Source organism: Anopheles funestus, chromosome 2RL (assembly GCF_943734845.2).
Source record: "Anopheles funestus chromosome 2RL, idAnoFuneDA-416_04, whole genome shotgun sequence".
Lineage (NCBI taxonomy): Eukaryota > Metazoa > Arthropoda > Insecta > Diptera > Culicidae > Anopheles > Anopheles funestus.
Genome location: NC_064598.1, coordinates 25,605,731 through 25,633,147, shown reverse-complemented (window position 1 = coordinate 25,633,147; position 27,417 = coordinate 25,605,731). Strand labels below are relative to the sequence as shown.

The 27,417-nt window shown below is 41.2% G+C and overlaps 4 protein-coding genes across 14 annotated transcripts in view; 1 reads left to right on the top strand and 3 right to left on the bottom strand.

The window, feature by feature from the left end:
* Window positions 1-1,677: 1,677 nt before the first annotated feature.
* Window positions 1,678-22,771, top strand: LOC125760947 (NADPH-dependent diflavin oxidoreductase 1). 2 transcript variants are annotated; one of them, XM_049421568.1, is made up of 9 exons: window positions 1,678-2,677; window positions 4,237-4,724; window positions 4,797-5,088; window positions 16,130-16,216; window positions 18,321-18,451; window positions 18,534-18,673; window positions 18,751-18,896; window positions 18,982-19,214; window positions 19,291-22,771. In XM_049421568.1, exons 1-9 carry the CDS (start codon window positions 1,846-1,848, stop codon window positions 19,927-19,929), a joined length of 2,988 nt encoding a protein of 995 aa, XP_049277525.1. In that variant the 5' UTR covers window positions 1,678-1,845; the 3' UTR covers window positions 19,930-22,771. The 2 variants fall into 2 exon arrangements, with proteins under 2 accessions (XP_049277525.1, XP_049277524.1); XM_049421567.1 differs by lacking the exons at window positions 1,678-2,677; window positions 4,237-4,724; window positions 4,797-5,088 and adding exons at window positions 6,997-7,167; window positions 13,343-13,987 and having other exon boundaries at window positions 16,097-16,216.
* Window positions 2,908-4,001, bottom strand: LOC125760955 (U3 small nucleolar ribonucleoprotein protein IMP4). The gene has a single exon (XM_049421598.1). It carries the CDS (start codon window positions 3,917-3,919, stop codon window positions 2,978-2,980), a length of 942 nt encoding a protein of 313 aa, XP_049277555.1. The 5' UTR covers window positions 3,920-4,001; the 3' UTR covers window positions 2,908-2,977.
* Window positions 5,234-6,570, bottom strand: LOC125760952 (THO complex subunit 3). Its single transcript, XM_049421588.1, has 2 exons — window positions 6,245-6,570; window positions 5,234-6,172 (listed from the first exon to the last, which is right to left on the bottom strand). The coding sequence occupies exons 1-2, from the start codon at window positions 6,431-6,433 to the stop codon at window positions 5,393-5,395; spliced, it is 969 nt and encodes a 322-aa protein (XP_049277545.1). The 5' UTR covers window positions 6,434-6,570; the 3' UTR covers window positions 5,234-5,392.
* Window positions 22,772-26,416: 3,645 nt separating the features above from the next.
* Window positions 26,417-27,417, bottom strand: part of LOC125760950 (C-terminal-binding protein) — a 45,301-nt gene continuing 44,300 nt past the window's right edge. For all 10 annotated transcript variants that reach the window (XR_007418071.1, XM_049421577.1, XM_049421575.1 and 7 more), the window contains one exon: window positions 26,417-27,059. Coding sequence is in view for 9 of the 10 variants with exons in the window: in XM_049421577.1 (XP_049277534.1) it covers window positions 27,025-27,059 (35 nt within the window). In the remaining variant the exon portion in view is untranslated. The remainder of the gene's footprint in view (window positions 27,060-27,417) is intronic.

Here is a 27,417-nt window from a genome sequence, read left to right as displayed (position 1 = left end):
GACCACAGGTTAAAGATTGGCGATTCGTTGGATACCGACCGAGTTATAGGCAAAATTTGGTGCAAAAATGAGTCTTATGAATTTTTCTAATTTTTATATTTTTTTATTTTTTTTGGTTTTTTATTCTTTTTTTAATTTAAAGTATTATTTGAGTGAAAAGAAACTTATTTGAATCAATTCGCATTAAAATGAATCAATTTAATTTTTTTTGCAAAATTTCTCAAAAAAAACGTAAGGGGTAAGCCTTATGAAATTTTCGAGTGAAAAATTTTTTTGAAATTTTTTTCAGATTTTTTATTCTTTTTTTAATTTAAACCATTATATGAGTGAAAAGAAACTTATTGCAACAAATTCGCAATAAAATATATCACAATTAAAAATTTTGCTGAATTGCAGAAAAATGAGGAAAATATTACATTTTATCAAACAGGAAAAGGAACTTGGTTCCTCGAATAACTTGTGGCACATACATCTAAGAGCATGGCTGTCCAAGAAGAAAATGTAGCCGTTGGTGCCATCTATCGACCACAGGCTAAAGATTGGCGATTCGTTGGATACCGACCGAGTTATAGGCAAAACTTGGTGCAAAAATGAGGAAAATTTTCATTGTTTTTTAAATTTTTTGATTTTTTTATTATTTTTCACTCTTTTTTTTATTTCAAGCATTATTCGAGTGAAAAGAAACTCATTGCAACCCATTGGCATTAAAATAAAACAATTTAATTTTTTTTGCAAAATTTCCCAAAAAAATCGTAAGGGGTAAGCCTTATGAAATTTTCGAGTTGAAAATTTTTTTTAAATTTTTTTCCGATTTTTTCTACTTTTTTTAATTTAAAGCATTATTTGAGTGAAAAGAAACTTATTGCAACAAATTCGCATTTTAATATATCACATTTAAAATTTTTGCTACATTGCTCAAAAATGAGGAAAATTTTACATTTTCTCAAACAGGGTAAGGAACTTGGTTCCTCGAATAACTTCTGGCACGGATATCTAAGGGCATGGCCGTCCAAGAAGAAAATGTAGCCATTGGTGCCATCTATCGACCACAGGTTAAAGATTGGCGATCCGTTGGATACCGACCGACTTATAGCCAAAACTTGGCGCAAAAATGAGCCTTAGGAAACTTCAACAAAGTCGCTTTAAAATAAATCAATTTAAAAATTTTTGTTACATTTCCCAAAAAAAAAGGTAAGGCCTTAGGAGATTTATGCCGAGGTTTTTTATGACTCTGAAATGAGTCGTTAAGCGAGCTGACTCCTAATAAGGACTCATTAACTATGAGTTGACTCACTAAAAAGAGTTGTTATTCTCATCTCTAAAACAAATGCGATCAATCTGTACACCGGGATAGCAATGCCGAACGGATTTCAAACGGTAATGGTAGAAAACGGAGAAAAGGCAATTCCTTGGAGGGCGATATGGCTTTATGTTAGGACGCACAACTCTACTGAATTGATCAGAAGGCTATAGAGCTGGTGTTGTTAGTTGAAAATAATGGTAAGAATACCTGTTGTTCGATGACTCCGACCGGATTTATAAATACCTCCGACTGTTGAAATAATTTAACACTGATAGCACCATCCAACGGCATCAACAAATTGTTGTTTTTTAAAGATAAATGTCGCCTACCATTTCGCCTCATTTTCGCCCCAAACGCTAAACACCGCTCTGCGGGCGGAAATTATCTGTCAAACACGATCAGCTGATAATAAGTTTGCTATTGAGCACAATGTCCTATATAAACAGTGCCCCGAATCGGACAGAAAACGAAACAAAGAACAGCAGTGTTCCAGTGGAACTGGTGTATTGTTTTTAGGTAAAGTGGAAACAAGGCACGCAACGATGATGGAACGTAAACTTACAATCCTGTACGGAAGCCAGTCCGGTACGGCACAGGATTTGGCCGAGCAGATATGGCGCGAATCGAAGATGTACTTATTCCGGGGGAACGTACTACCGATGGATGAGTACGACGTGTCGGAACTGATCGGAGAACGATTCGTAGTGTGTGTCTGCTCCACCTACGGTCAGGGCGAAGAACCCGACAATATGAAGCGGTTCTGGAAGTTTCTGTTGCGCAAAAGCCTTCCCACCGATTCGCTTCAACAGGTGCACTTTGCCGTTCTCGGGCTCGGTGATTCGCGCTACCCGAAGTTTAATTACGTAGCGAAGAAGCTGCACAAACGTTTGCTACAGCTAGGCGGAACTGCCCTACTGCCAGTCGGTCTCTGTGACGATCAGCACGATCTGGGGTATGGGGCCGTCTTTTTGCCCTGGATCAATCAGCTGTGGGAAGAGCTGGGAAGCACGGTACCGCTGCCAGTCGGTACGCACAAGCTTCCAGAAAGTCCTCGAGAGTTCCGATGGAACGTGGAAATAGTCAAAGCGGACCAACAGCAAACAGATGTGATCGATCTGTACGCCGACATAACAATGCCGAACGGATTTCAAACTGTAGTTGTAGAAAATCGACGCACCACCGCTGCGGACCACTTCCAGGACGTGCGGATGATAACGTTCGAGAAAAAGGCAGTTCCTTGGAGTTCGGGCGATGTGCTTTATGTTAGACCGCACAATTCTAGCGACAGCATTGATCAGCTGTTCGAACTGTTTAACCAGCATGGTATTCACCTTGAAAGGGATACGTTTGTTCATGTGAAAGCCATTGATTCAGGTAAGTGGATCTATGCGAATCACGTTTCTCATTATGTTCTTACAATGTTGTACAACTGCACAATGGGAATTACTGATTTTCCTATTATATATCTTGTTGTCCAAGCAGAGTAAAATAAGATAACGATGATGAATGGGCAGGGATTAGTGATGCAACTTTGCAATCAAACGCTGCACCTCTTTTTCCTTCTGTTTACAAAAGTTGATAAGAAGCATGAACAGATCGGCACATACAATTTTATCGACAATATTTGTCTTCTTTATTACACCATACACATATGAACAATCGTGCCTTAGCGGTTTATTCTTGCACGAGATTGTCCTCCTGCCAACCATCATCATCCGAGAGGAAGCGTCTCTTTGCCGCCGTATTCATGTACGGTCGATAAACCCATTCCGTATCTGCCGCATCCAGTTCGTCCAGTGTTCCCAGTTTGATTTGATAAAGCTTCAGCTGAAACCGTGGTCCACACTCCGTCAGTACCAGCTGCTTATCCACCGTACTATATGTATGGTGCCGAAAGCTAATGAAATCGTCATGGTTTGCGAATGTCATGACGCGCTTCGAGTCTTCCTTCGGCACCGGGAACAGATATCGCAGGATGGACATCGTCCGTTCGGCCAGCTTCGTCTTGAAGTTGTGAAAGATTAGGTGCGGTTTCTGTTCGCTCATCGCACCAATACCTGGAATGTCGTGGCGCATTACAATTCCAGATATGTTGAAGCTTGCCGTCGGACCGTACGGCAAATGGCAGATAATGAGATTATCCGGCACGCCGCCATGTTCGTGCACCACAATGAAATCAGTCACATTGTTTGCCCGGCAGGCGTGTACGAGCTGTTTCATTTCGAAGGTACCACGGTTCATTCGTTGCGCATTGGGAAAGATGAGTCTCAATTCCTTGACGAACTGTTGCAGCCGGGAAGATGGGTCGCGTGATGTCGTGATCATGATCTTCGGATCCTCACAGCCAGCGTACCGATACTCGTCGTCTTTGGAATCGGCCGTATTTGCTCCACCACTTACGCCACTAATTTCCGCGGCACGTTTCGGACCCTCGTCGGTCCATTTGAGCTTCTCCTGTAGCGCTAGTGCATCCTTCTTGAGGTCGCCATGAATCGGTACGTGTTCCTCGAGTGATCGTTTGATTCGTTCCTTTTTATCCTGCACGATTTTATGTTTGCTTTCAACTGCCTTCCGATAGAGATATTCTCTACGTAGACGCGCTTGTCGACGGAGCATTATAGTTGCTTTCGGTGTATTTTAGCCACAAATCGTTCACAAACAGCAGCGGTGCGTTCTTGGTGGAAAATATACAAACAAATGCACGTTGCTTTCAGTCATATGTCAACAAATTGTTAAGCGGTGCGATTCGATACTTTGTCGACTTGTCGCGATGTGTCTGTTCTTAGTTGTGTTGTGAACACAAGCGATGTCGACATAACAAACTTATTCCAAACGCGTGGATGACAAAAGCAACGGAATAATTTAATAAATTTACATTATTTATAGGCTTTCAATAGATAATTTACATTAATAAAGTTTTAAATCCTTTACAGAAATGCCCGTACCATCAATTCTTCAAAAACCTCTGCCCTTGCTTGCCATTGCGGAACAATACTGGGATTTAACGGCCATACCACGTGCGAGGGCTTTTGCGGTATTGGCAAAAAATTGCACCAACGAGTTAGAACGGGAAAAACTGATCGAGTTCAGCCGTTACGAAGGGCAGGAAGATCTGTTTTCCTACGCCAACCGGCCGAGACGGACGATACTGGAGGTGCTACAAGATTTCCCACACGCCACAACCTGTCTGACGCTAGAAGCGCTTTTCGAACTGTTCCAACCGATAAAGCCGAGAGCATTTTCGATTGCCTCCGCAGTGGAAAGTGGAAAATTACAAATTCTCGTCGCTATTATTGAATACCGAACCAAGCTAAGTGTTCCCAGGCGCGGTTTATGTTCAAACTGGTTGAAACGATTGACGTCGGGCCATGTAGTAAATGCATGGGTACGAAAGAGTACATTCCAGCTGCCGACAGATAATGTAAGTTGCATTCACGAGGATTAACTACTGCTGTTTACTTATGTCGTTTTTTTCTTTCATTATGGCACACAGAAAATTCCACTCGTAATGATTGGGCCAGGAACGGGTTTAGCACCATTCCGTGGTATACTCCAGGAAAGGGAACACTCGGAAATGCCCACTTCTGCACCGTTGGTACTATTTTTCGGTTGCCGTAGCTCTACCGCCGACTTTCACTGCGAGGAAGATCTCAAGCGGATGGAACAGAACGGTATGCTGCAACTATTTTGTGCCTTTTCCCGTGATCAACCGGAAAAGATTTATGTACAGCATCTTATCGCAAAGCAGGGTGTGCTTTTAAAAAAGCTGCTGGTAGAGCAAGGTGGTTATGTGCTGGTGTCGGGTAGTTCCAAAAATATGCCCCAAGCGGTTAAGGAAGCCTTAACCGAAGCAATCGGTGATGCACAATTCATAGAGGAAATGATTCAAGCGAATCGGTATCAGGAAGAAACTTGGGCCTAAAAGAATCATTTCTAATGACTGTTAAGGTATAGTTTAATTAAACAAATGAACACAATAGGACAAAAATCGATAAGCGGTTGTGACTCACATTACTTTACCGACAAATTTAATCACTACGAGCAGTTTATGATGATACAGGTGTATATTTTCTCACTTCTACTACTAACTTACTCTGAAAATCCCCACACTTTCAAACTACCGGCATCCCTTCGCCGATCGTTCGTATCCTTGTCGTCGCAGGCGTACGCTAAAATGTATTGCTTCGGGTGCCAGGCAACGGTGAACGTGGCCGCATCGACCGAAATGTCCGCCACCTTCTCTCCCGTTTCCGTGTCACCTATGTCGATTATCAAATCTTCACTCGCCGAAGCCAACAGTTTACCATCGTGGCTGAAGGAAATCGTACGCACCGGCCAATCGAGCCTGGAAAACACCCTCAAACAGGCCAACTCTTCGGCATCCCACAGCGAAACCAGTGCATCGGCAGAACCAGTGGCAAAATATTTTCCCGTCGGATCGAACTCGATACAGATGCAGGTGCTAGGGTGCGCTTTCAGCACTTGCTGGAGCTCCAGGTTCGGGTAGTTCAGGATGTGCACACAACCCTGTCCGTTGGTCAGGAAAAACAAATCACTACCATTGCTCCAGGCAATTTCATTCACCTCGAAGCTAAACTGTTCCTCGGCACGGATCTTGTGCGTACGCGTATCGATGAACGTGACCAAATCCTCCTTATTGCCGACCGCTATCGTGTGTCCATCCGGTGACCAAGTTATGTTAATATTTTCGCCTTTCGTATTTATGAAGGTGGCACATTTTCCCACCCGTACGTCCCATATTCGTACGGTTTTATCTCCGCTAGCTGTGCTTAGCAAATCCGGCATCGATGCATGCCAACACAGCTGATCAACCGAGCCGGTATGGCCGCGGTAGGTGCTTTCCTTGTTCTGCAAAGTAAATTAAAGCGTGAAAGTTTAACAACTCCTCTTGTGTCGGCTCGACAGTAGTGCAATTGTTACCAAACGATCGCGATCAAGCGTAAACACGGCCACCGTTTTGTCGAACGAGCCGGAAGCCAAGCGACGTCCATCGCAGTTCCAACCAACCGAATGCACCTTTGCCGTATGTGCCTTCGATGCTTCTCTGCTTTTGTTGTGTCCTTTGAAATATTCCTGCAGCTCTGCAAGCTGTGTTTTACTACTGACCATTGCAATTTTTGGATTTTTTTTACTATTTTCAATAGACACAACTTTTGTTTTCGGCGGCTTGTGCGGTGGTTCGATTTGTTTATGTCTATGAAAAGCTTTCCGTAATGTCAGTGGTTTACAACCCAGCAACCCAAGCAACAAACTCATTTCAACTGACATTACCTTTGATCGTCAATTAACCGTTCGATAATATTGAGAAAATTGAGCAGAAAACGTGGAAAGTATGCAGAAAAAGGATAATCCTCTTTTTGTTCTCTTGTTGTTTGTTTGTTTAAGCTAAATGTGATCAATACTATCATAAAGGTCTCACAAAAGAGTATAAATTTCCTAATCGACATAACTTAATCTCGGTCTCAAAAACTTCGTTTCAATTTTTGTTGTGAAAAATCATCTGTGAAAATGAAACAACAATTACAGGTTCAACGTAGGTACAGGTTCATTTTTTTTTAATTATTCGTTTTGAACCAGCTAGATTTTCCCAGTTTTTATTTTTCCACACTTTATCGTCGTACCGTGTAAACAGCACTAAACGTTGATGGACGCAAACTCAACAAAGAGGAAGAAGAAGTCGTCTTTACTTGCAACAACACCAGCAACGTTCAATACGGATACTGCGTTGAGCCGGAATTGCCGCTACCGTCACTGGCCATCACGTGAACGGGGGAAACACCGCTAAGTTGGTGTTCCTGAATCGGCACATAATTAACCATCCGCTAACGGTTTTGTTTGAGAAGGTAAGTTAAACTCAAAATTCTTTCAGCGCACCAAACACCGCATCTTGCTGGTATCGATTTTAGGCAGCGTAACAAAAACCTCAAAAGCAAGTGGAACTGTTCGGTCTCTCCCTATTCGGTTTGTTGGATCGATGGTGCAACAGAAACAACAGAAACGGCGTGAGAATCGAATGTTTTATCTAACATTCTGTCGACTGTTCATACCGAATAATGAAGTGCTTATGAGTGATCAAATGGAAAGTCCTGCATACGGCATCACAAGACAAACAAGCGGACAGTAAAACAGCTAAGCAGGTCGACGGCTTTCATGACTGATGGATGTGAAATAGATTACCAAGCGAGGCCGCATCGGATCGACAATCCGCGCTCTTCGCGTGGTGAAAATGTGCTCTTCTAAAAATAGGTCCTAGAAAATTTCGTCCGAAAATCGATTCTTATCCAATGGGTCTTCTCTGTTGTCACAGCGGAGTGATTTTGACATGTGCTGTTTCCGGTGCGAATGCTCAACAGATCCACAGTGCCAACTGACCAAGTGCGTTCCAGGAAGTACAATCAAAACGCCCTCGTGTTGGACGCTTGCCCACGTGTATATTGTGCAACGCATTCTTATCTACTACGATAAGAGAATGATAACATACCGGAATTGCTCAAGCAATGAATGCATTTGTTGTGTCATTGATTAGGCGGGTTGCAGCAACAGTTTGGAAGAAGGAACACCCTAGGGTTTAGAATTTCGTGGATGTGCATGGATAATTTTTATGAATCATGTGTGTACTTACGAATAGAACGCAATCGAATCGGGTGAAGTTTTGTTAGAATTAACGTTAAAGAATCAGCACGCAGAGAGTACTTTTCTACTCGTCACACAACTCGGTTTATTCACACACATCTAGATTATGCAACACACTAGATCAGAAGTAGTTAGAAGAATAATAGTTGAAGAAATGACGTTACATTAGTTCGTCTGCGTTGCACAATGGGTTATCCCATGTCCAACACTCCTCCTCAACGAAGACGAGTTTACTTCCTGACGCCGATAGCTTCACGATGTTTCTCGAGTTTGATGCGCTCCAACGGCTTGGTCATCATATCGGCTTGCATTTCATCTGTTGGCAAATAAAGGAGATCAATTATACCCCTTTTTCGCAGATCTTTAGTGTATGCATGCTTGGTATCAATATGCTTCGATCGATTGTCGATGCGATCAGACTCAACCATCTTAATGCAAGACTGGTTGTCTTCCCAGATGACGACGGTTCCTGGATCTGCTTCTCCCAAGTCATGCAATAATCTTCTGATCCACATCAGCTCCTGGCAGCACGTCGATAGGGCCACGAATTCTGCTTCCGTTGATGATAAAGACACGCAGGTCTGCTTTCTAGTAGCCCATGAAATCAAACCTCCGCCGTATTTAATCAGAAATCCAGAGTTGGACTTTCTGTCGATTTCGTTGCCTGCCCAATCAGCATCCGCAAAGCATTCTAGCTTTCCTGCTCCGCTGCCCAGGTGCAGACGAAAATCTTTAGTACCTTTCAGATACCGTAGCACTCGTTTAGCTTCCGTCCAGTCACGGTTTGTTGGCATAGACACCTTTCTACACAGTATGGATGTACTAACACTGATGTCCGGTCGCGTGTTCACCGATACGTAAAGCAAACTTCCTACCAATGACCGGTACGATGTATTGGTTTCCATAACTTTCTCCTCCTTTTGCTTTAGGTAGCAGGGATCGAGCGGAATCTTTGATGGGTTTGCATCCTCGTGTCCGAATCTGCCAACTATCTTTTCGATATAACTCTTCTGGTTAAGTACGTAGTGCCCGTCTACTTTCTCTATATGGATGCCTAGAAATTGCCGCAAATCTCCCAGGTTGGACAGCTTAAACTGTTCTTTTAACACAGTGCTAATGTTATTGAATTCTATTTCGGATTTGCAAAACACCACCATGTCGTCCACGTAGATCAATATGAAGCTCCTTTCGCCTTCCTCGTCCTTTACGTATAAACACGAATCTGCCAGGCCAGGTTGGAACCCCATCTTCTTGAACACTCCGTCGATCTTTTTATTCCAGACCCGTGCAGATTGTTTTAAACCGTACAGGCTCTGTTTAAGTCGGCACACTAGATTTTCATCCGACTGGAACCCTGGAGGCTGCTTCATATATACTTCTTCGTCCAGATCTCCATACAAGTACGCACTCTTTATGTCCAGATGTTTAACCACCATACCCTTCCGAGATGCTATCGACAGCAAAGTCCGAAAAGTGGTTTGTTTCGCCACGGGGGCAAAAACTTCATCATAATCTGTGCCGAACTGTTGGGAGAATCCTTGTGCGACCAATCTCGCCTTGTACCGTACCACTTGACCATTTTCGTTTTCCTTTCGCTTGTAGGTCCATTTACAGCCGACTACTTTCTTTCCCGCGGGTAGCGGTACTAACTCCCACGTCTGGTTTTCATTTAACGAATTTATTTCGTCTTCCATGGCTGACTGCCAAGCATCCTTTTCTGCATGCTGTATTGCTTCCGAGTAACTTCGGGGCTCGCTTGCGTCATGCTTTGTCAATCCCGATACCTCGATATACCGCTCCGGTGGGACTCCTTTAGTAACTCGATCAGATCTTCTAGGACCAATTCCAGTGTCCACGTTGTCGTTGCTACAGGATGCTGAGTCTTCATCGTTTTCACTGTTCGCCGAATCGAACGATTCATCCTCGTCATCGCTGTTTTCTTCTAGATGACATGAAGGTTGCTTCAACGTGGATTCGTATTCGATCTCCTCCTCGATGGCTTTCATTGAAGACGTTGGTCTGATTCTGTTAGCGCTAAAATGAGAATTTTCGACAAAACGAACATCCCGGCTAACAATAATCTGTCGCGTTTCCTGGTCAACAAATCTGTATGCTTTATGATCTGGTGAGTATCCCACGAACGTGAGTCGTTTTGCGGTAGAGGAGAGTTTGTTACGCTTTTCTTTCGGTATATGTACCCAGGCGCTGCAACCGAATACCTTGAGGTGCTTGACATTTGGCTTAACACCATGCCACAACTCGAATGGTGACCGCTTTACTGCTTTTGTAGGTAAAATATTTTGGAGGTAGACGGCGGTGTTTAGAGCCTCCGCCCAGTACCATTGGTGCATATTAGCATCAGCAAGTAAACATCTCACCATTTCGACGAGATAACGGTTCTTCCGTTCTGCCACTCCGTTTTGCTGAGGACTGTATCCTGCGGTATATTGCGCCTGTATGCCGTGACGTTTATAAAATTCTTTCAGTTTGTGTCCACGGTATTCTCCTCCTTGATCCGATCGGATGATTTTCGGGTTGCGACCGAAAATATTCTTTACCATCGATACGTACTCCTCGATTTTTCCAGCAACGTCTGATTTGTGCTTTAGGAAATAAAGGACACAATACCGAGAATAATCGTCGATCACAGTCATAAAGTATCGATATCCGGTTACGGAAGGTGTTTCTACAGGCCCACAGATATCTGTGTGTACTAGATCCATCGGAGCCTTCGTCGATGATAGAGATTCCTTCGGAAAAGGAGTACGCACGCTTTTACATTTCATGCAGCATTCACAGGGTTCATCAACGCCGCAGTGTACCATTTTGTATCCGGTGACAAGGTTTTCTCTGGCCAGACGGTCAATTGCTCTCATCTCACGGTGCCCGAATCTTTTGTGCCATACGTGCTCACAGTCTATGTTGTGGTGGCTTTGAGTCGCTAACACGGCCCTGCAGGGTTGCTTCAGAACATATAGGCCGTTAACTGGATGTGCACAGGCAACGGTCTCTTTTCCCACCGTGATTCGACATCCTATTCGATCATCAAATGTCACTGTAGCACCTTTCTGGATAATTTGCGACACCGACAGCAGGTTGAGAGTTAAACTTGGTGTGTATAAAGCGTCGCTTAATTTAACCTCCCTGGGCTCTCCATTTTCGTTGCATAGGTTTACCATCGCGGTACCCTTGCCTATTACTGGAGCCTGTTTTCCATCTGCCAGCCTCACCGATTTTACATCACTGCTTCTTAATTCTCTGAAACAATCCCGGTCTGCAACGGTGTGGCTGGATGCACCAGAATCTACAACCCAAATTTTGCTTTTATCATCCGTTTCACTTACCCCTGCAAACGCGAATGATACACTGTCGTCCTTTTTCTGTGGTTTGCCACGGCTGCTGCTTCTATCAGACGCTCGAACCAATTGTGGACAATTCGGCTTCTTGTGGCCCGTCTTGTTGCAATGGTAACACACGATCGGCTTCCTCTGCTTGCTATGTCGTCCGATGCCAACCTCCAGCACGGAATCCGTTGTTACCTCGCGTTGCTTATCGGCCTCATCGATCAGCTTACTCTTCACGAGCTCCATTGTGAGATCGTCGTCTCCGCGAGCCTCCAATGCGGTGGAGAGTGTGGCGAAGGAGTTTGGCAGGCTCCGCAGAATCATCGCGACCCTGAGGTTTTCTGGCAACTCCTGTCCAGCATCTCGCAGCTGCTCGAACAAATCTTCCATTTTGAATATGTGTTCGACCATATCTTCGCCATCCGAGTATCGCTTATCACAAATCCTTTTTAGAAGTGAAACTTTTGAGGTTAGAGTTGTTTTGCGATGATGGTTCTGTAGCGACAACCAAGCCTCACGTGCCGTCCTCGAAGCACGAATTAACCCGTGTTGGTTGTCCTCTATCAGCAAACCGATTGTCGCCCTGGATTTTAGAACACCAGCGTCCCATGTAGCCTGCAATTCGCTATCCGGTTTGACACCCGGTTCTACGAAGCGCCAAAGCTCCTCACGGACGAGTAACAACTCCACCTTAAAACGCCAACTGTTGTAATTGCTGTTATTCAGCTTTGTTATGTTGAATCGGCTTCCCTCCATTTTCGACAGCAAAAGGATTTACAGTAGATAAAGCGGTGTGCGCTGGGCCCATAACCTGTTAGAATTAACGTTAAAGAATCAGCACGCAGAGAGTACTTTTCTACTCGTCACACAACTCGGTTTATTCACACACATCTAGATTATGCAACACACTAGATCAGAAGTAGTTAGAAGAATAATAGTTGAAGAAATGACGTTACATTAGTTCGTCTGCGTTGCACAATGGGTTATCCCATGTCCAACAAGTTTATCACGTGGAAGCAAACATTACATTACGGCCTGCAGCTTGTGTAAACAATCGGTACACGCGTTTACCCTGTATCCATGGATCCGGTACCAGCGTGATGCTATTCGCGCCAAATACACATCTAAGCAGGCGTTGCATTCGATCGTAATAATGCAAACAAAACATGCAAAAACAGCACATCAAACAATCCCAGCTTACTTGATGCGAATGCCGGCGCTTTCTTGTGAGGTGATCAGAAAGGTTAATGCTTCTAGACGCGATCGATTAAGCGCATTAAAATGCAATTGCAATGATCGTCACGTTGTTATGACTGCCGGCAACGAAGGCACGACTCCGTATTTACATCGAAATGTATGATCCGTAAAATGAATTGCTCATATTTAGCCCATCTTTGTATGTTATTAGAATTCGTTAACGAACCTGTGAGAATCGTTTTTGAGTCGTTCTTGAATTACCTAAATGTATTATATAATGTAAATTCCGCTCCGCACTATGTGTACATACTACGGCATCTTTCTGTCCACTGTACACTTCCATATCAGCATGTTGATAGAACCATTTTCCATTGTTTTCCAACATTATCAATTGGTTATCGGTAACCTTGCTACTTTCGGTTACGATTTCGGCAGGCGCCCCGCTTTCGTTGTTCAATAATGAACCAATATGGAATATATGGTTCGCTTTCGGTGGGGTGTAATAGCAGTAGACTTTGGCGCTTCCCATTGCCCGATCGTTAAGCACCAAAGTATCGATGCACCAAGCAGTTGATAAGACAAGACCGTCCCTCCTCGCAATCGTGAAAAAAAAACGTATAGCCAACCCACTGTTTCTACGTGGCCCACAATGGGCCAATCTGAGTGTCGGAATAGGAATGGAAAAAAGGGGAGAAGAAGAACATATTCATAACAATTGATTGAGACACTAGATAGTAGTGACTTCTTCAACAACCTTATCAGCCACTTTCGACGTCACTGATTTTATCTCGCCCGATTTTCCACCGTTCATTAATTCGATCGTTCATTCTTCGTTTCATTACAGATTCAGTCGGCAACGGTACGGTTCGGAGCGGTGTTTCGCGTGGCAAAACTAGACCAGCAAAGGCAAATCTGTGGTTTTGTGCTAAAGTGTAAAGAGAACGGCCTGTTTACAGCCTTTTTCACAGCGAGTCAGTTTTTTTTTTCATAGCCAGTTCCCAACAGCAGAATGTATGCTATCGAAGCACATTTATGCACCGAGCACCTGTAATTGAATACGGAATGGTTTAACAGCAACGCAAACAAGCATATCTTGCATAATACCGGGTACGACACCAGTACGCAACGGAACGGCAGTTCGATGCAGATATACTCACGGAACTACGGTGTCTTAAAGTTGGTAGCGTTTTATTAACCGAGTCGATCGCTGGATGGTAAATCGTTCTATGCTGCAAACGTGCGCTTGAATGGCAACAGCAAAGTGGACAATCGGTTAAAGGATCGACCACGCGTGTTTTGTGGATGGATATGTGAAGGTAGAGAAAAGCCGTTAGCCAGCAAGCAGCACCAACAAACGAAACGGTTTATCACCGAACGATCTTTACCGGCACGATGGCATCGTATGATAGTCAAAACCTTTTATCCGGCAGCGGTGCCGGTGGCCGGATCAATGGAGGCAACATTAGCGTCGTTAGCAGCCGAAGCGGTGGTGAGTATATGTGAAGCATCATTTGCTTCATTTAGCGCCGGGCGGCAGAAAGATTTTCTTTCGTCGGTAAACAAAACGGGGTTTGTTTGGTTAAATGGGGTGGCACGATTTTTAGCATGGTCAGTTCTGTCCCGTTGTTGTACTGTTGCGAATGTGACGTACATCTAAACATGCTAATGCGCTAAATTTAACTGTGACTGGGCCCGTTCCGGCGGGCGCAAATCTAGTTATTGTTTGGCGGGAAAATAATTCCAAAAACTTTATGTGCCACACGTGGTGTAGTGGATGTAGTGGATCGCATCATTAATTCTATTTTTGATCCGTGTACTAAGCGTCGCTTTGCTGTTTTGTACTACTGATTTTGCGACTTAAGCCAGACTGGAAATTATCTCTTACAAAGAATAATTAATCTTATCATTAGCGTTGTTAATGGTATCAAGCCAATTAAAAAAAACTTATTAGAAGAGGTCAGACAAGGTTCTAAATCTCGTTCACCTCGATGATGAGCGGAAATTACTATTACGCCCGTTTTATTATGCATGAATAAGATTACCATTTGGTTTTGCTTTATACATGGCATATTTTCGTACAAATGATAGTGTAGTATCGGTCGGATCCCTGCGCTTCCATTATCAAAAGCCGGTCTTCCGTACCGTGCCGATCGGCAAAAAGGTCGAAGTAAAGAAGTTGCGCTACATACGCGTGTGTATGTGTTGCATTCTTTCGCGCTCTCTCTTCAGAAGATTGATTGATCTAAGTGACTCGCCATCATTTCTTATCGTCTACATGTGTACCTTGTTATGAATTTATTTTGCTTTTTTTAACCCGCCTTGCCTGTCTGCTTCTCTCAACATAATTGGCTAATAAATTGATTGAACTTGTTGGTGAGCGCGCGTGAGTATGCCGCTAGAACTTCCGATCGAGACCTGCTGCTTCGACCGATCGTCACTGGTTGACTAGATCAAAAGAAATTTTTTCGCTTCGCATACATGGTGGCTTTGCCAGGGATTGCCATCTACGCATTCCTGCCCCAATTGATCTATTGTCCATCCATCCATCCATCCATCCATCCAAGAAATCAACGTTTGCGAGAAATTCGTACACAATTTGGTGGGGCAAACTCACGATCGGCGGAAGGAGAAAACAAGATGACCCAGGACATAAGGGTGGCCGGCACACGATTTGATGTGTGCGGCGATAAAAATAGATCTCGTAACTTTTATTCTAGTCATTCATCACGCGTGTATCATCAACCGCGGTGGGAGCAGGAGGACAAACACGTCAGGGTTTTTGTTTTTCATTTCGGAAACGACGGTACGCGATGCATTCGACCAAGAAACGGTTCCATTCGGATCGACGAAGCACAGTATGATCAACGTGTGAAGTAACGAATTCGCGGCTAGCGAATGATGAGAGTTATTTATCGTCCCCGTCAGTACAGATTAAACGTGCCTGAGATTTCTTTATGCAACCCGAGTGATCGTGATTTGTACCCGACTGCTGGTACGACGTTGCACTTGAACGATGGTTCGGGAATGATGATCGGGCCTCTGGCGTACAAGTGTTGATTGTATGGGACATGTCGGGAAGTATGCAATTATCCGCATACTGGTGGGAAGTAGCCAATAAACGACGGTTGAAAATGGTTCGCATTCAATAACAGTAAGCAGCCAACTATCTTCCGTTTTAATAAATAAGTTATTGTTGTTTTTTAAACAGTACGAAATGATCACAACAACGTTCAGACAAGGGATGAATGTTTGGAAAAAGCAAAAAGAAATCAGTTCAACACATGCCAATCGGATTAACCTTCCGGTATTGTGTCATTACCATGATTAATGCCTCATTGTCTTTTCCATTATGCAACAGAAAGGGTTTGATTGAATGTAGAACAAATGCGGTTTATTGTTAAACCATTATCACCATCCCGTTATCAAGGGGTGAGAACTCTTAGCTAGGGGTTAGTTTTAATTTGCATGATTTTTCATTGATTCGGCAGATGATTGATGGAGGGATTTTTTGCTAATCTTGATTGCAAATATAAATAAAATTCCATCGAAATCTTATAAATAAAGTGCTTTATAAACGTTATTTTCTTCTCCATTTCAGCAACAACAGCGCCCCACAATGAGACAGAAAAAGATCCCTTCCTGGAAAAGATGGAACCGGTGCGGCTTACGCCGGCCTGGGAAGAGCACAATCTACCGAATGATGAGCTCAACTTCAGGGGTAAGTGTTGTTGGTTGCTGTTGTCTTCCCTCTGAACCTCACGTCCACAAAAGGCAGATATGATTTAGGACCGGCTGTGTGTTTTCTGAAGCTTAATTTACGTAAAGAAATCCAGCAAACCATTCGTGTCGAAAGAAAAAAAAACATACACACACCCCCAACTGATTGTGCCTTCACGGGACCCGGTGTGTGTGTGTTTTTTTTCTGTTGTTGCTCCATTTTGGAATGCAATGTTTTATACCTTTTTTGCTTTCGCATTAAATGTCAGCTTAAGCGCACAAAATTGTACAACCGTCAGCAAAAGCCGTACCACCGCTACCACCAACTTGCAGTTTTTTGCTGTGTGTTAATGCCTATCTGGACAAATTAAATAGTCCACCGTGGGGTAGATTGCGTGTGTGTATGTGTGTGTGAATTATTGCTCGATTGGAAGTAATAATTTATTGGTCTCTGGTGGTGTCTCACAATGGGTTTAAAGTCTGTATAGCCAAAAAAACACGGTTCAAAAAGAAGAACCCAAAGAAACCGAAAGAATGTTGCCAATTTGTGCCTTACTACTACGACACATTCCATGGTTCCTCTGCACTTTGTTGGTTGAACTGGCGCGGTTGTAGTGCGTGTGCGTAAGGCCAAACACACAGTTGACACAATTTTATTTTAAATTTTCCTTATCACAAAACATGCCCCGAGTAGCGCTTACCACTACAATGTGTTGGATCGCGCAGTAGAGGTTTAAAAAGTAATGATATTTAATATTAATCTTTTCTAAAAGATTTATTAAATGGTCCTTTTTTGGTTTCACATAAATAATGTAAATTTTTAAAAATTTCGTTTCCTCATTTTTTCGATGCTTTATTCGTTTCTTTCCTTTTCGATATTTCTTCGCTGCTGTACCATGCCGTGCAGTGTGTGTTATGTCCTTGTTTTTCCTTATTTTGTTTCGAGGCACAACTACCTGCGCGCCGTTTAATTTATCGTACCTGTTGAAGTTTAATTTTACCGAAAGATATTTAATCGATCGATCAAACTTATCGATTGTGTGTTGAATGGAGAAAAGAAAAGTTACTAATGTTGTGCTTTAGTTTTTAACATTTGCTTACTGTAATCGATAACGTACTTGAAAATATTCAGTTTTTTGTAGTAGAACTTAGAAGAGGTTTTTAAAAATTAAATTCAAATTTATGTAACACTTGGACTTCTGCAAATTAATTTAAAAAAATTATTTTTATTAAACAAAAAACATTCTAATCGAATGTTTAAACCATGTCTCTCTTTCTCTGGGTGGATTCTTCACCTGGCAGACATAATTTCCTCGAATTTTCCCTGCAGCGCACAAAACCTCACCCGTGCAGGAATTTAATCGAAGCAAAGCAAAAACGCGAATTGCATCTAGACGTGGAACAGAAGAACCAAGAAGATGATGCAGGTTCAACATGCAATTTCATGTTGTGTCTTTCTGCGCTACGCATTCCACTCGAACACGGGAAGATTCATGCGAAGCCAAGAAATACAACGAGGACTATAATTTTGCGTCTCTACCTTTTCTCGTTCAGCTTTGTGCGCGTTTTTCCTGGCCCTGTCCGGTTTCGAAACGCGCCCGCAATCCTTCGGGAATCGTTTGTTCGCTTCGAACGCGTACGATCATTCATTCCGGTAGCATCGTCCAGCTTGATCGGATGATACGTTTGTTTGGGAAAAGTGTATCCCGTTTGGCGTTTGGATATTTAAAGCTGGGAACGGAATTTGTCCTGTTTAAGAAGGACAAAAAAGTGTTCCAAACAAAGCTAGTTCATACTTTGGACAAGCTCTATCGAATCGTGTTTGGTGGTGTTTTAAACTCTCCGAAACCCGAGTGATGTGCCTTGTGTGCCACTGTACGCTCTTTGCTCTGACCAGTTGACAAGTGTCGTTGCCGTAGTGCGGAGGTCATTTTAGTTACCGGTTCTTTACCCATCACGTTAATGCACGAACAACAGCAGACACGCGATACGCCGACACGTTTGGAACGTTTAATTGTTAAACAATTTTAATTTTGTTGTTGTTGGGAAAAGCAAAATGATTTTCACATTCTACTATCTGCTAACGCGATGGAACCTGCTTCCAGGGATGACAATGGAGCGGGCCAAGATGGAACTGAATCCACCGCGAGACAAACTGCGCCTCGTCTTTCTCACACTGATGATCCACGGTATCGGTACGCTGATGCCATGGAACATGTTCATCACTGCCAAATCAGTAAGTGTTTGCCATCGATAAATGGAAATTGAGAGTAAGAGTAAGCTACTAATAATGTCATTTTCTTTTCTCTTCTCATTAGTATTTTGTAGATTATAAGCTAAGTCAAAACTATACAGGCGTCGAGTTAGAGTATGGAACGTACTTTCTAGCGTACGTTGGATTCGCTTCCCAAGTTCCAAATCTGCTGTTTAATTGGCTTAACATTTTCATGAACCTTGGGTAAGATGGCTAGAAGAAACAAAAAGAAGCCGAACGCCACGGTTTAACATTATTTAATTTATGATTTTTAATTACAGTGGCAATCTCACGAAACGGATCGTTTACAGCATTCTGATAGAAGTGATCGTCTTCGTCGTAACGGTAGTGCTAGCAATGATTAACTCTTCCGAATGGCCCGGAGCATTCTTCTGGATCACGATGACGACGGTGGTGATATTGAACAGTGCGTTCCCGTTCTTTGCTTCTTCACATACAATATCGATCCGTTGTTACGACTCTTACTAATTGCATGTTCTACCATGTTCTAGTGGCGGGTGGAATTTATCAAAACACCGTGTACGGTATGGCCGCGAAGCTTCCATTCAAGTATACGGGCGCAGTCGTGCTCGGATCGAACATTAGTGGCACGTTTGCGTCGATCATCTCAATCCTCAGCTCACAGTTTGCCTCCTCCGTAAGGACGGCAGCAATTTACTACTTCATTACGGCAATGTTTGTGCTGCTGCTATGTTTCGACACGTATTTTGCGTTACCATTGAATGTAAGTGTGTTCCCAGCAGTCGGTATCTTCCTCATGTGTTTTTGTGTGTTGTAAATGTGTTTTTTTTTCCTTTTAGAAATTTTACCGCTACCATGAGCTGCTCAAGGAGAAGGAAATCGAATCGAACCAGCGTGCGAATGTGGGCGCCCGGCCACCGTACTGGACCATCTTTAAGCAAGCGTTCCCACAGCTGTTCAACGTGTTTTTCGTATTTTTCATCACGCTAGCCGTCTTCCCGGCGGTGCATTCCGACATCAAACGTACGGACAGCAACTTCATCATCGAGGACGATCTGTTCGTGAGTATCTGCTGCTTCCTAACGTTCAACGTGTGCGCCATGCTCGGTAGCCTGCTGACGTCCTGGGTAACCTGGCCCAAGCCCAAGTACCTGGTATGGCCCGTACTATTGCGGGCAGCCTTTCTGCCGCTGTTCCTCTTCTGCAACTATCAGCCGCTCAACATTTCGCGCGTCCTGCCCGTCTACATCGATCACGACTGGGTGTACTGGGGTATCGCGATCGTGATGGCCTTCACGTCCGGTTACTTCAGCTCGCTCGGCATGATGTACGCACCGCAATCAGTCGAACCACAGTACGCAATGACGGCGGGCATGTATGCGGCCGCAATGCTCATTACCGGCATCTTTACCGGTATTCTGTTCTCGATGGTGTTCCCGATGGTGGTACAGTATAACTTCCTCGAATGGCTTCACTAGGCCTGGCGTTGGGGAATGGACGTGTACGACGGCTACGTTTCGTAACCGGCATACGTTCCCATTCCCAACGAGACTCTTGTTTTTTTTCTCTTCGCCCCAAAGGGGAGAACCAACCGACGGGTAAAGAGTGTGATACCCGATCGGGCGCAAAGAGACGATCGTTTCGTGGCTCGTTTGCGCACAGTTTGGTGTGTTACAGTCTTCGCCTCTAAAATCATATCACCTTGCTCAGATTGAAAGAATGCAAACCATGTTAAAAGGCGCTCACTATCGTCACACTATCCTGCTTCTACTGGATGGGTTCCGGAACACTGCAGGATTATACAGAATCGCACAAAGTTTTCTTTTTCTTCACGTTTTTTTTTCACTTTATTTTGCGTGTATTTTTTTAATTGATTTTTAATTTGCTTCATTTGAAGGTTTTGAGATAATTTAAGCTGCTTCAACAATTATTAACCTACCTAAATATGGATTTGTATGGTAGATCATGTACCATAATCGATCAGATACAACGTTTAAGCGTTAGGAAATTAAATCATTAATCAAACGATTAAAATTATTGATCTAAGATTGATGTTGGTGTGGTCAGTGGCGGGTTTAACGGCAAACGGACTAAGTGGCCGCAAGGGCCCCATGCTCGCATGTGTATAAATTCAGAAATGTTCGCTTAGTCCCGCAGGACTGCAAAATCGTCACTACCTTTGGGCAATGCAGAACAAAATGAATCCTATCGAATCCATCTCACTCTTGGCTTAACGATCTTAGAGATTAGGCCGGCCATTTCTGGTTTACTAGACTTGTTTGACTTGTTGACCACGTAGCCGGATAGTCAGTTCTTGCTACGGAAGTTTACGGTATGGGATTTGATGTCCTGCCCTGTCGTGTGAAACCGGCGCCGTTTTATCACATACACTACCGGAATGACCCATCAAATCCATATTTAGGGTAATTAATTGTTTTGGAAAGACTATTACTACTAATTAGGAAACTTTTTGCGCAAGACAAACTTACTGTTTGTCTTTGAATTTGTTTATTTGTTTGTAGCTATTTAGTGTCACGAGATCACTCCTTTTCGATATGATCATTGAACGCATAATAGGCCTTTCCTTAGGGATCGGTGATAAACTTCCTGTTCCCGTTGCCCCGGCTCGTGCGGACTGATAGCGGAAGTTGAAACTTACTGATAGCCGTGCGCCTTTTTCAAACGGCATTCATCAACTGCGGCCGCCACGCTCGGTAATGGTAATCAGTCGGTGTGACGTGAACGACAAGTCTCACCAAAAATCGGTTTTATGTACTGTTTTATGCCTAAAAGTTTGTTTGAACCGGTTTTATAGTTTGTAATGTACGTCTTAAGATTCAAATTTCGACCGATAAGGCCATCCATCAATTATCCGGCTCATTACCAGTAAGTAACTCAAAGAATATCGACAGAACAGCTAGTGGCGATCGAAATAGAATCAAACAAAATGGGAAACTAACAACAACTAGACCTTAACATAAGTAGATATTAGCACGAAAGGTCAACTTCTCCACAAATCAGTTGGAAAGGTATAATTTCTCAAAGAAGAATGAAGTTAACATCTGTTTATTGATTTTATCAGAATACTTATTGTAGACGTACACACAAACACACAACAACGACTAAAACCTAAGTTCTAATAGAACCTAATCAAAGAAATGTCCTCAACGTACCAATAGTCTGATTAAAACAAAAAATACTATAAGAAATTAACATCAACAACGAGAAGCACAATCGATTTCATTACAATTGTTAGGTTTATTGATTTCAATAAGGTTTGATTTTTGTTATATTTTCTTACTCATCCAATTTCTGGAACTGCGGATTAGACTAACAACTCGATGTAACCGTTATGCAAATATGGCCGAACCGATCCTACATACAACAAGTGGAATATTTTCTCATTCATTTTGGTTTGTTGCTAAAAGATTTCATAGCCTACAATTTACTAAAAACGAATCAATAATTCGAACTGTTTAGCGTAAGTTTATTTAATCTTTTAACATATAAGCATCTTCAGCACAGTTCTGTTTCGTTTCCTATCTCTTAGCGGACGGTTACATCAAACTGTGTTGTCGCGCTAGCAGAAAAAAATGGTCAAAAAGTAAAATCAATTAGCGTGTAAGAATAGTACACAGCAGCTTAATGCAGCGACCCATCCATATCGTAATTTTGTTCCACTTACAAGTCATACAAAGCGCGCTTTAATACCGGATCTCAGAGAAACAAGTTTTGCCACAATGTTAGGAAGAAAACAAAAAGGAAAATGAAATGTAAACCAAAAATTTAAAAAAATCACACCCACGCACTGTATTTTTGTCAAATCGCGAATCCTAAATGCTGTTTTGTTTAAAAATAATGTTTACTTTTAAAACAACGAAACTAAGATTCCTCATATCCTGAAACATTTGTCACTCGTTTGAAGACCAAAATTTTATTTCATAAGTTTGCTGCTTTTGTGTAATATTTGTGACAGATTTGATCAAGGAAAAAACACACAATATTTAAACATATTATTTGACTGATGAAGTATAAGCGAGAAACAGGGCTTTACACTAGCTGATTAGCCGATGTGTGCAGATTAGTCTTGATTTTAGTGTTTGATTTCAATTTTGGTTTTATGTAATTATACATTTTCCCACTGTTCCAAAGTCCTGTTTTGTACGTCGGGAAATTGTGTTTGTGTTTTAATGGTAATTTTAAAGTGTTCTACTGCTTCAAACATTGCATACGGTTACACGTTGCTTTACGCTACTTGTACTGTATTTGTTTGTTTTTCTTTTCTTTTTTATTAGAACCCAATAAAATGCTTCCAAAATATGCGTTTTTGATTTGTTTTCTTTCTTTTATTATTATACGTTACAAATGTCCCATTCGACTAGTTTATATTCTAACCTTATTTACACACTTTTCAGCTGCTTTGACCGGAAACATGAAACGTAGCGAGCTTCTTCGAAAACATGGATGGCATTTCTTATTCAATCGGGGTAATGGGTATGCTCCCTCCCTCTCCGTTTAGCATACCTTTTTATAATGAAACCACTGTACTACCGAGCAAAGGGAAACGAACATAATCATCATACAAGTAAGCTAAAATGTAACAATTTTGTTTTAAACATAATAAGAAAGTGATCGTACAGTAGCTCAAATTCTCACACAGTTAAGTTACTACCGAAAGGCTAGTAAATTCCGACCTGGCTTTAATTAACTATAGATGAGATAACTCATGAGAGTCTTAGCTCATATGTCGCTAACTGGATCAGACTATTATTTTAGTTCTGAGAAGTAAAAAACACTAACACAAAACATCGAACAGATTGGTCGGATCCGTAAGAAATGATGAATGAAGATAAACGAATCCTTTGCGGTATCTTCTCCATCGTTGAAATCTCCGTTAGTTGTGGCGAAAGCTTCCAAAAACCTTGTCAGCTTTATCACTTCAAATAACAAGAGATTATCGTTCTTTTCCTTTTACACGTACGATCGATTGGATCATCAGAAAAATATATCTTCTTATTACGATCAATCAGAAAAAATAGAGCAAGTGAAAGTGAAATCGCTTTTAAGAATGAAAAATTTAAACGAATGGAAAGAGACGAAATGGTTTTCTTACATCATCTCCTATCTTATCTACACTAACGATCAGTCTCGTCAAATTAATAACAAACATGAGCTAAGATTCAATGGATAGCTCAACGATAGTTACTTCAAGCCAGGGCTCATTAACTGATTAGAACGGATTCACCCCAAGAATAACAAAGGCACAACACTGTTCAGAATATTTCATTGGTAATAATATTATTACTACCAATTTCGTAGGTGCTACATCATACATACTCCTTGTTACTTACCTTTTTTTAAACTCAAATCCGCTTAAGGTTACCACCTTTTTCCCGGGTGTTAGACAACAAACACAGTTTTATACAGCAGTTTGTTAAAACAGTAACAAACATCGTTTCAAACATATATCTCTTATCTACAGTCCGTAGAAACCATAAATATGATAAAAGTATTTGATAGTACACACTCTTTAGTAAAACCGTAGCGACAAATGTTGAGGGTATAAGTAGCATATATGAACAAAAACCTATATATATTTATATAGGCATATATACACACACAATAGGTACCGTGTACGTTTGACTTGTGTTCGAGAGAACAAGTAAAACAGTAACCAAAGTTTATATAGAAACAAAAGTGAAGCAAAAAGCCGCAAATGTTAACGAGAGGTGGTATGTTAACTTTATAAAATTATAAAACTAAATTAAGAATTTATTAAAACATAATAATACAAGCGAAAACGAGCGATGGAATATAGATAGCAAATAAAAAAAACACACAACAGAGAACAAAACAAATCATACACGTTTTGTTGAACAATAATATGCTTAAATAATGCTAAACAATACACAAATATCAGCGTCTGCAGCTTGGGGGGGAACTAAATTTCACCTACTAAAAAGCAATATAGTGATTTTCTCCATTTTCTCTTCCCTTTAGCCTTACCACCTTGCTCGGTTAGGAAAATGTAGTTTTGTCTTGTTGCAGGTGCAGTTTTTCTTCGTTTGTTGTATGAAGACCGAGAACTTACTGCAAAGCATGAAACACTTTATAACAAAAAATCATACACACAATTTAACACACAGAAACATAATAAAATAAAGTTTTTTTTAATTGTAAAAAGAACGCATTAGATCAGGCAGCACAAAAAAAAACAAGATTACCAATAAGGAAATATCTACCAAATTTTTGGGTGGAAATATTTAATAGTGTTTAAGTATACTCAAAATCTTTCAAACAGTAAAACTTAACTTTCCGGATCTTTTACAAAGAGCTAAAATACTATAAACTAAAACTACAAGTAGCACGTTAGTTATCGACTATATTTGAAAGTGAATTTTTGAACAGACGGCGAAGGGAGTACAGTATTGGGGCTAGAGGATGGGGCTGCCCTGTTCCGCTATCTCTTGTTATATCGCACTAGCCAAACAATCAATCATTCTTCTTAATACCTCAACAACCATTTCTCAATAGTGATTTGATACCAGCCTATCACGCTCACTTCACCACTTTGCTACAGAAAACATACATTAAAAAACTTGAGCTCCGCTTTTTTTGGTCTTAAACATTTCCAAACACAATAATACAAATATATATTATCAAACTCTTACAAAGGGTGTGTAACTCAAAAACATTCTCAAAACCAGGCACAATAAAAACGAGGTGGGAATATTTTCCTAACTCTCGGGTGACAATAAAACACAAACAAAAGAACATCCTCATCCTCATCATCGTGCAATCCCCGATAACTGAGGATATGCTGCACAACACATGAAAAATAAGCAAAATATGCCTTTTTGGACTTTGTATGGAGCGCTTTTTACAATGTCGTCGTTGGCAGTGGTGATGAAAGATAAACTTACTTTCACGAACAACGTAGAAAACATGGTAATGAAAAAAGAAAGAAGCAAAATGATAGTGAGTGTACTGTTAAATGATACCCGTTTATATCAGAGTGTAGGATAAGAGAGATAAAAAAAAGAACAAAAAAGAACATGTGCCACAAAATACTCAAGCAAAACCTAATAACCTTTTACAACTCATGCCGTACATAGTTGGATGGCCAGAAGGTGACCGATAATCATTCGATCTTGACTATATTACTATACACCATAATATGGATAGCTTGGAAAAGAAATGATAAACTACATAATAATAGTAAAAATTAATAATTACAATAACACAAGCAATGGACAAGCGACAGCAAATGGAACCAATTTATGAATACTATTACTACCTACTACTACTACTAAAGCTAGATGCGAACAGAAATGTCCTTAATCGAAATTATTATTATTACTATAACAAATAGTAAACTATATCTGCTGCTTCATAGATATCATCTTTCCTCTTCTACTTCATGGCTTAGGATCTCTTTTAAAAAGACAAAAAAAAACACAAATGCATACAGGGCCGTTCTATCATTGACGAAAGAAAGATGTAAAAGAGCAAATAACAAAGAAAGTTGATAAACATATTAAAACAAAACAAAACAAAACAAAATTTTTGTCCCCTTTAAATGGGTTACCGTTTTATTACTTTTTCATTCTGGAAATTTTGGTTTAAATTATCGAATGAAAGAAAGAAATTAAAAAACGTTTATATTTTTTGTTTTTTAAACACCTTTTTTGATGTAAATTCGATTTACACGATCTAATACGAATTTCAGTGGGTGATTATCCATTCAATTTTCTGGTTGCTAAGCAAACCAATGGCTGCTACGGCCATAAATATGTCTTGATTTTCGGTTTTGATGTTTTACCAGACTTCTTTGATTAATAACTTTGATTCATCCTGGCGAAAGAACAAAACTTTACGTAAAATAGAAGAAACAGTGTACAACTTTCTCAACTACATCAGCATAAAAGCAATTTACAATCAGAAGAAAACAATAGACACACCCTCGACAGTTACGTTTTCGTTTATTTATTTCAGGTTTATCATTCGTCGTCATTTTTTACTCCATCATTACATCCTTTAGTGCTTCTCTTGTTTTGTTTTTACCTTTTGCTTGTTGCAATTCTGCACTGTGAATGTTTTCTTTTTTTTTTTTTGCTTTAAGTTTCTTCTCTACACTTCGAACGCGTTTCACTTAATCTGTTTGTGTGTTTTTCTTTTTGTTGCCTTCTTATATTTTAGTATGTTTTTGTCTCTTACAGTTCAAACACAGATTTTCTTTTTACCAAATTTCGCTTACCTTTCCTACAAAGCTAACCGTACTTTTACCTTTTTTTACGAATCAAATTTTCTCTCTCTCTCTCCTCTCTTTCTCTCTCTCTATCTTTCTTTTCTCCATGTCCCTTTTCTCGGTTAGAGCTGAGTTAGTTATGCTGATTTTCTTACAATACTCTTTCTTATGCGGCGTCCATTTTGTTCTAGCAGATCCCTTACAATTGTTGGTTTGTGAATGCGTGTGTGCGCGTTTTGTGTGCGGCTTTGTGTGTCTTAACTTTTGCTTTTTTTCCACTTTTTGCATGTTACTGGTTTTTGTTTTTCTCATTCATTCAGTTCATTCAAGTAGTTCCCGCTAAGAGTTTCGCAGCAATCTCTGAATGGGATGAAAGTTGAAGAAAGTTTCGCATATTATAACCAAGTTGGATCTCGTGCAGTTTATTACTCTTCTGCGGTGCAGAGTGTATGAGAATAAGAGGTTTTTGTTTTTTTTTGTAATTTTGCGTGTGTATGTGTGTGTGTGTAAATGCATTTGTTGTACGTATGTGCGTGTATGTGAAGTTTTGTGTAGTAAGTGTTTCGAGGAAGGATGGTTATGAATAACAGAAACCAGAAGAAGAAAAAAAAAACAAAAACAGTAAAGAGGTAAAGATAGAAAAATGAAACAGTATCGTTACATGCTACATCGTTTGGCATTGCCCATTTGTTGCAGGAGTGTTGTTTTGCTTTTGTTT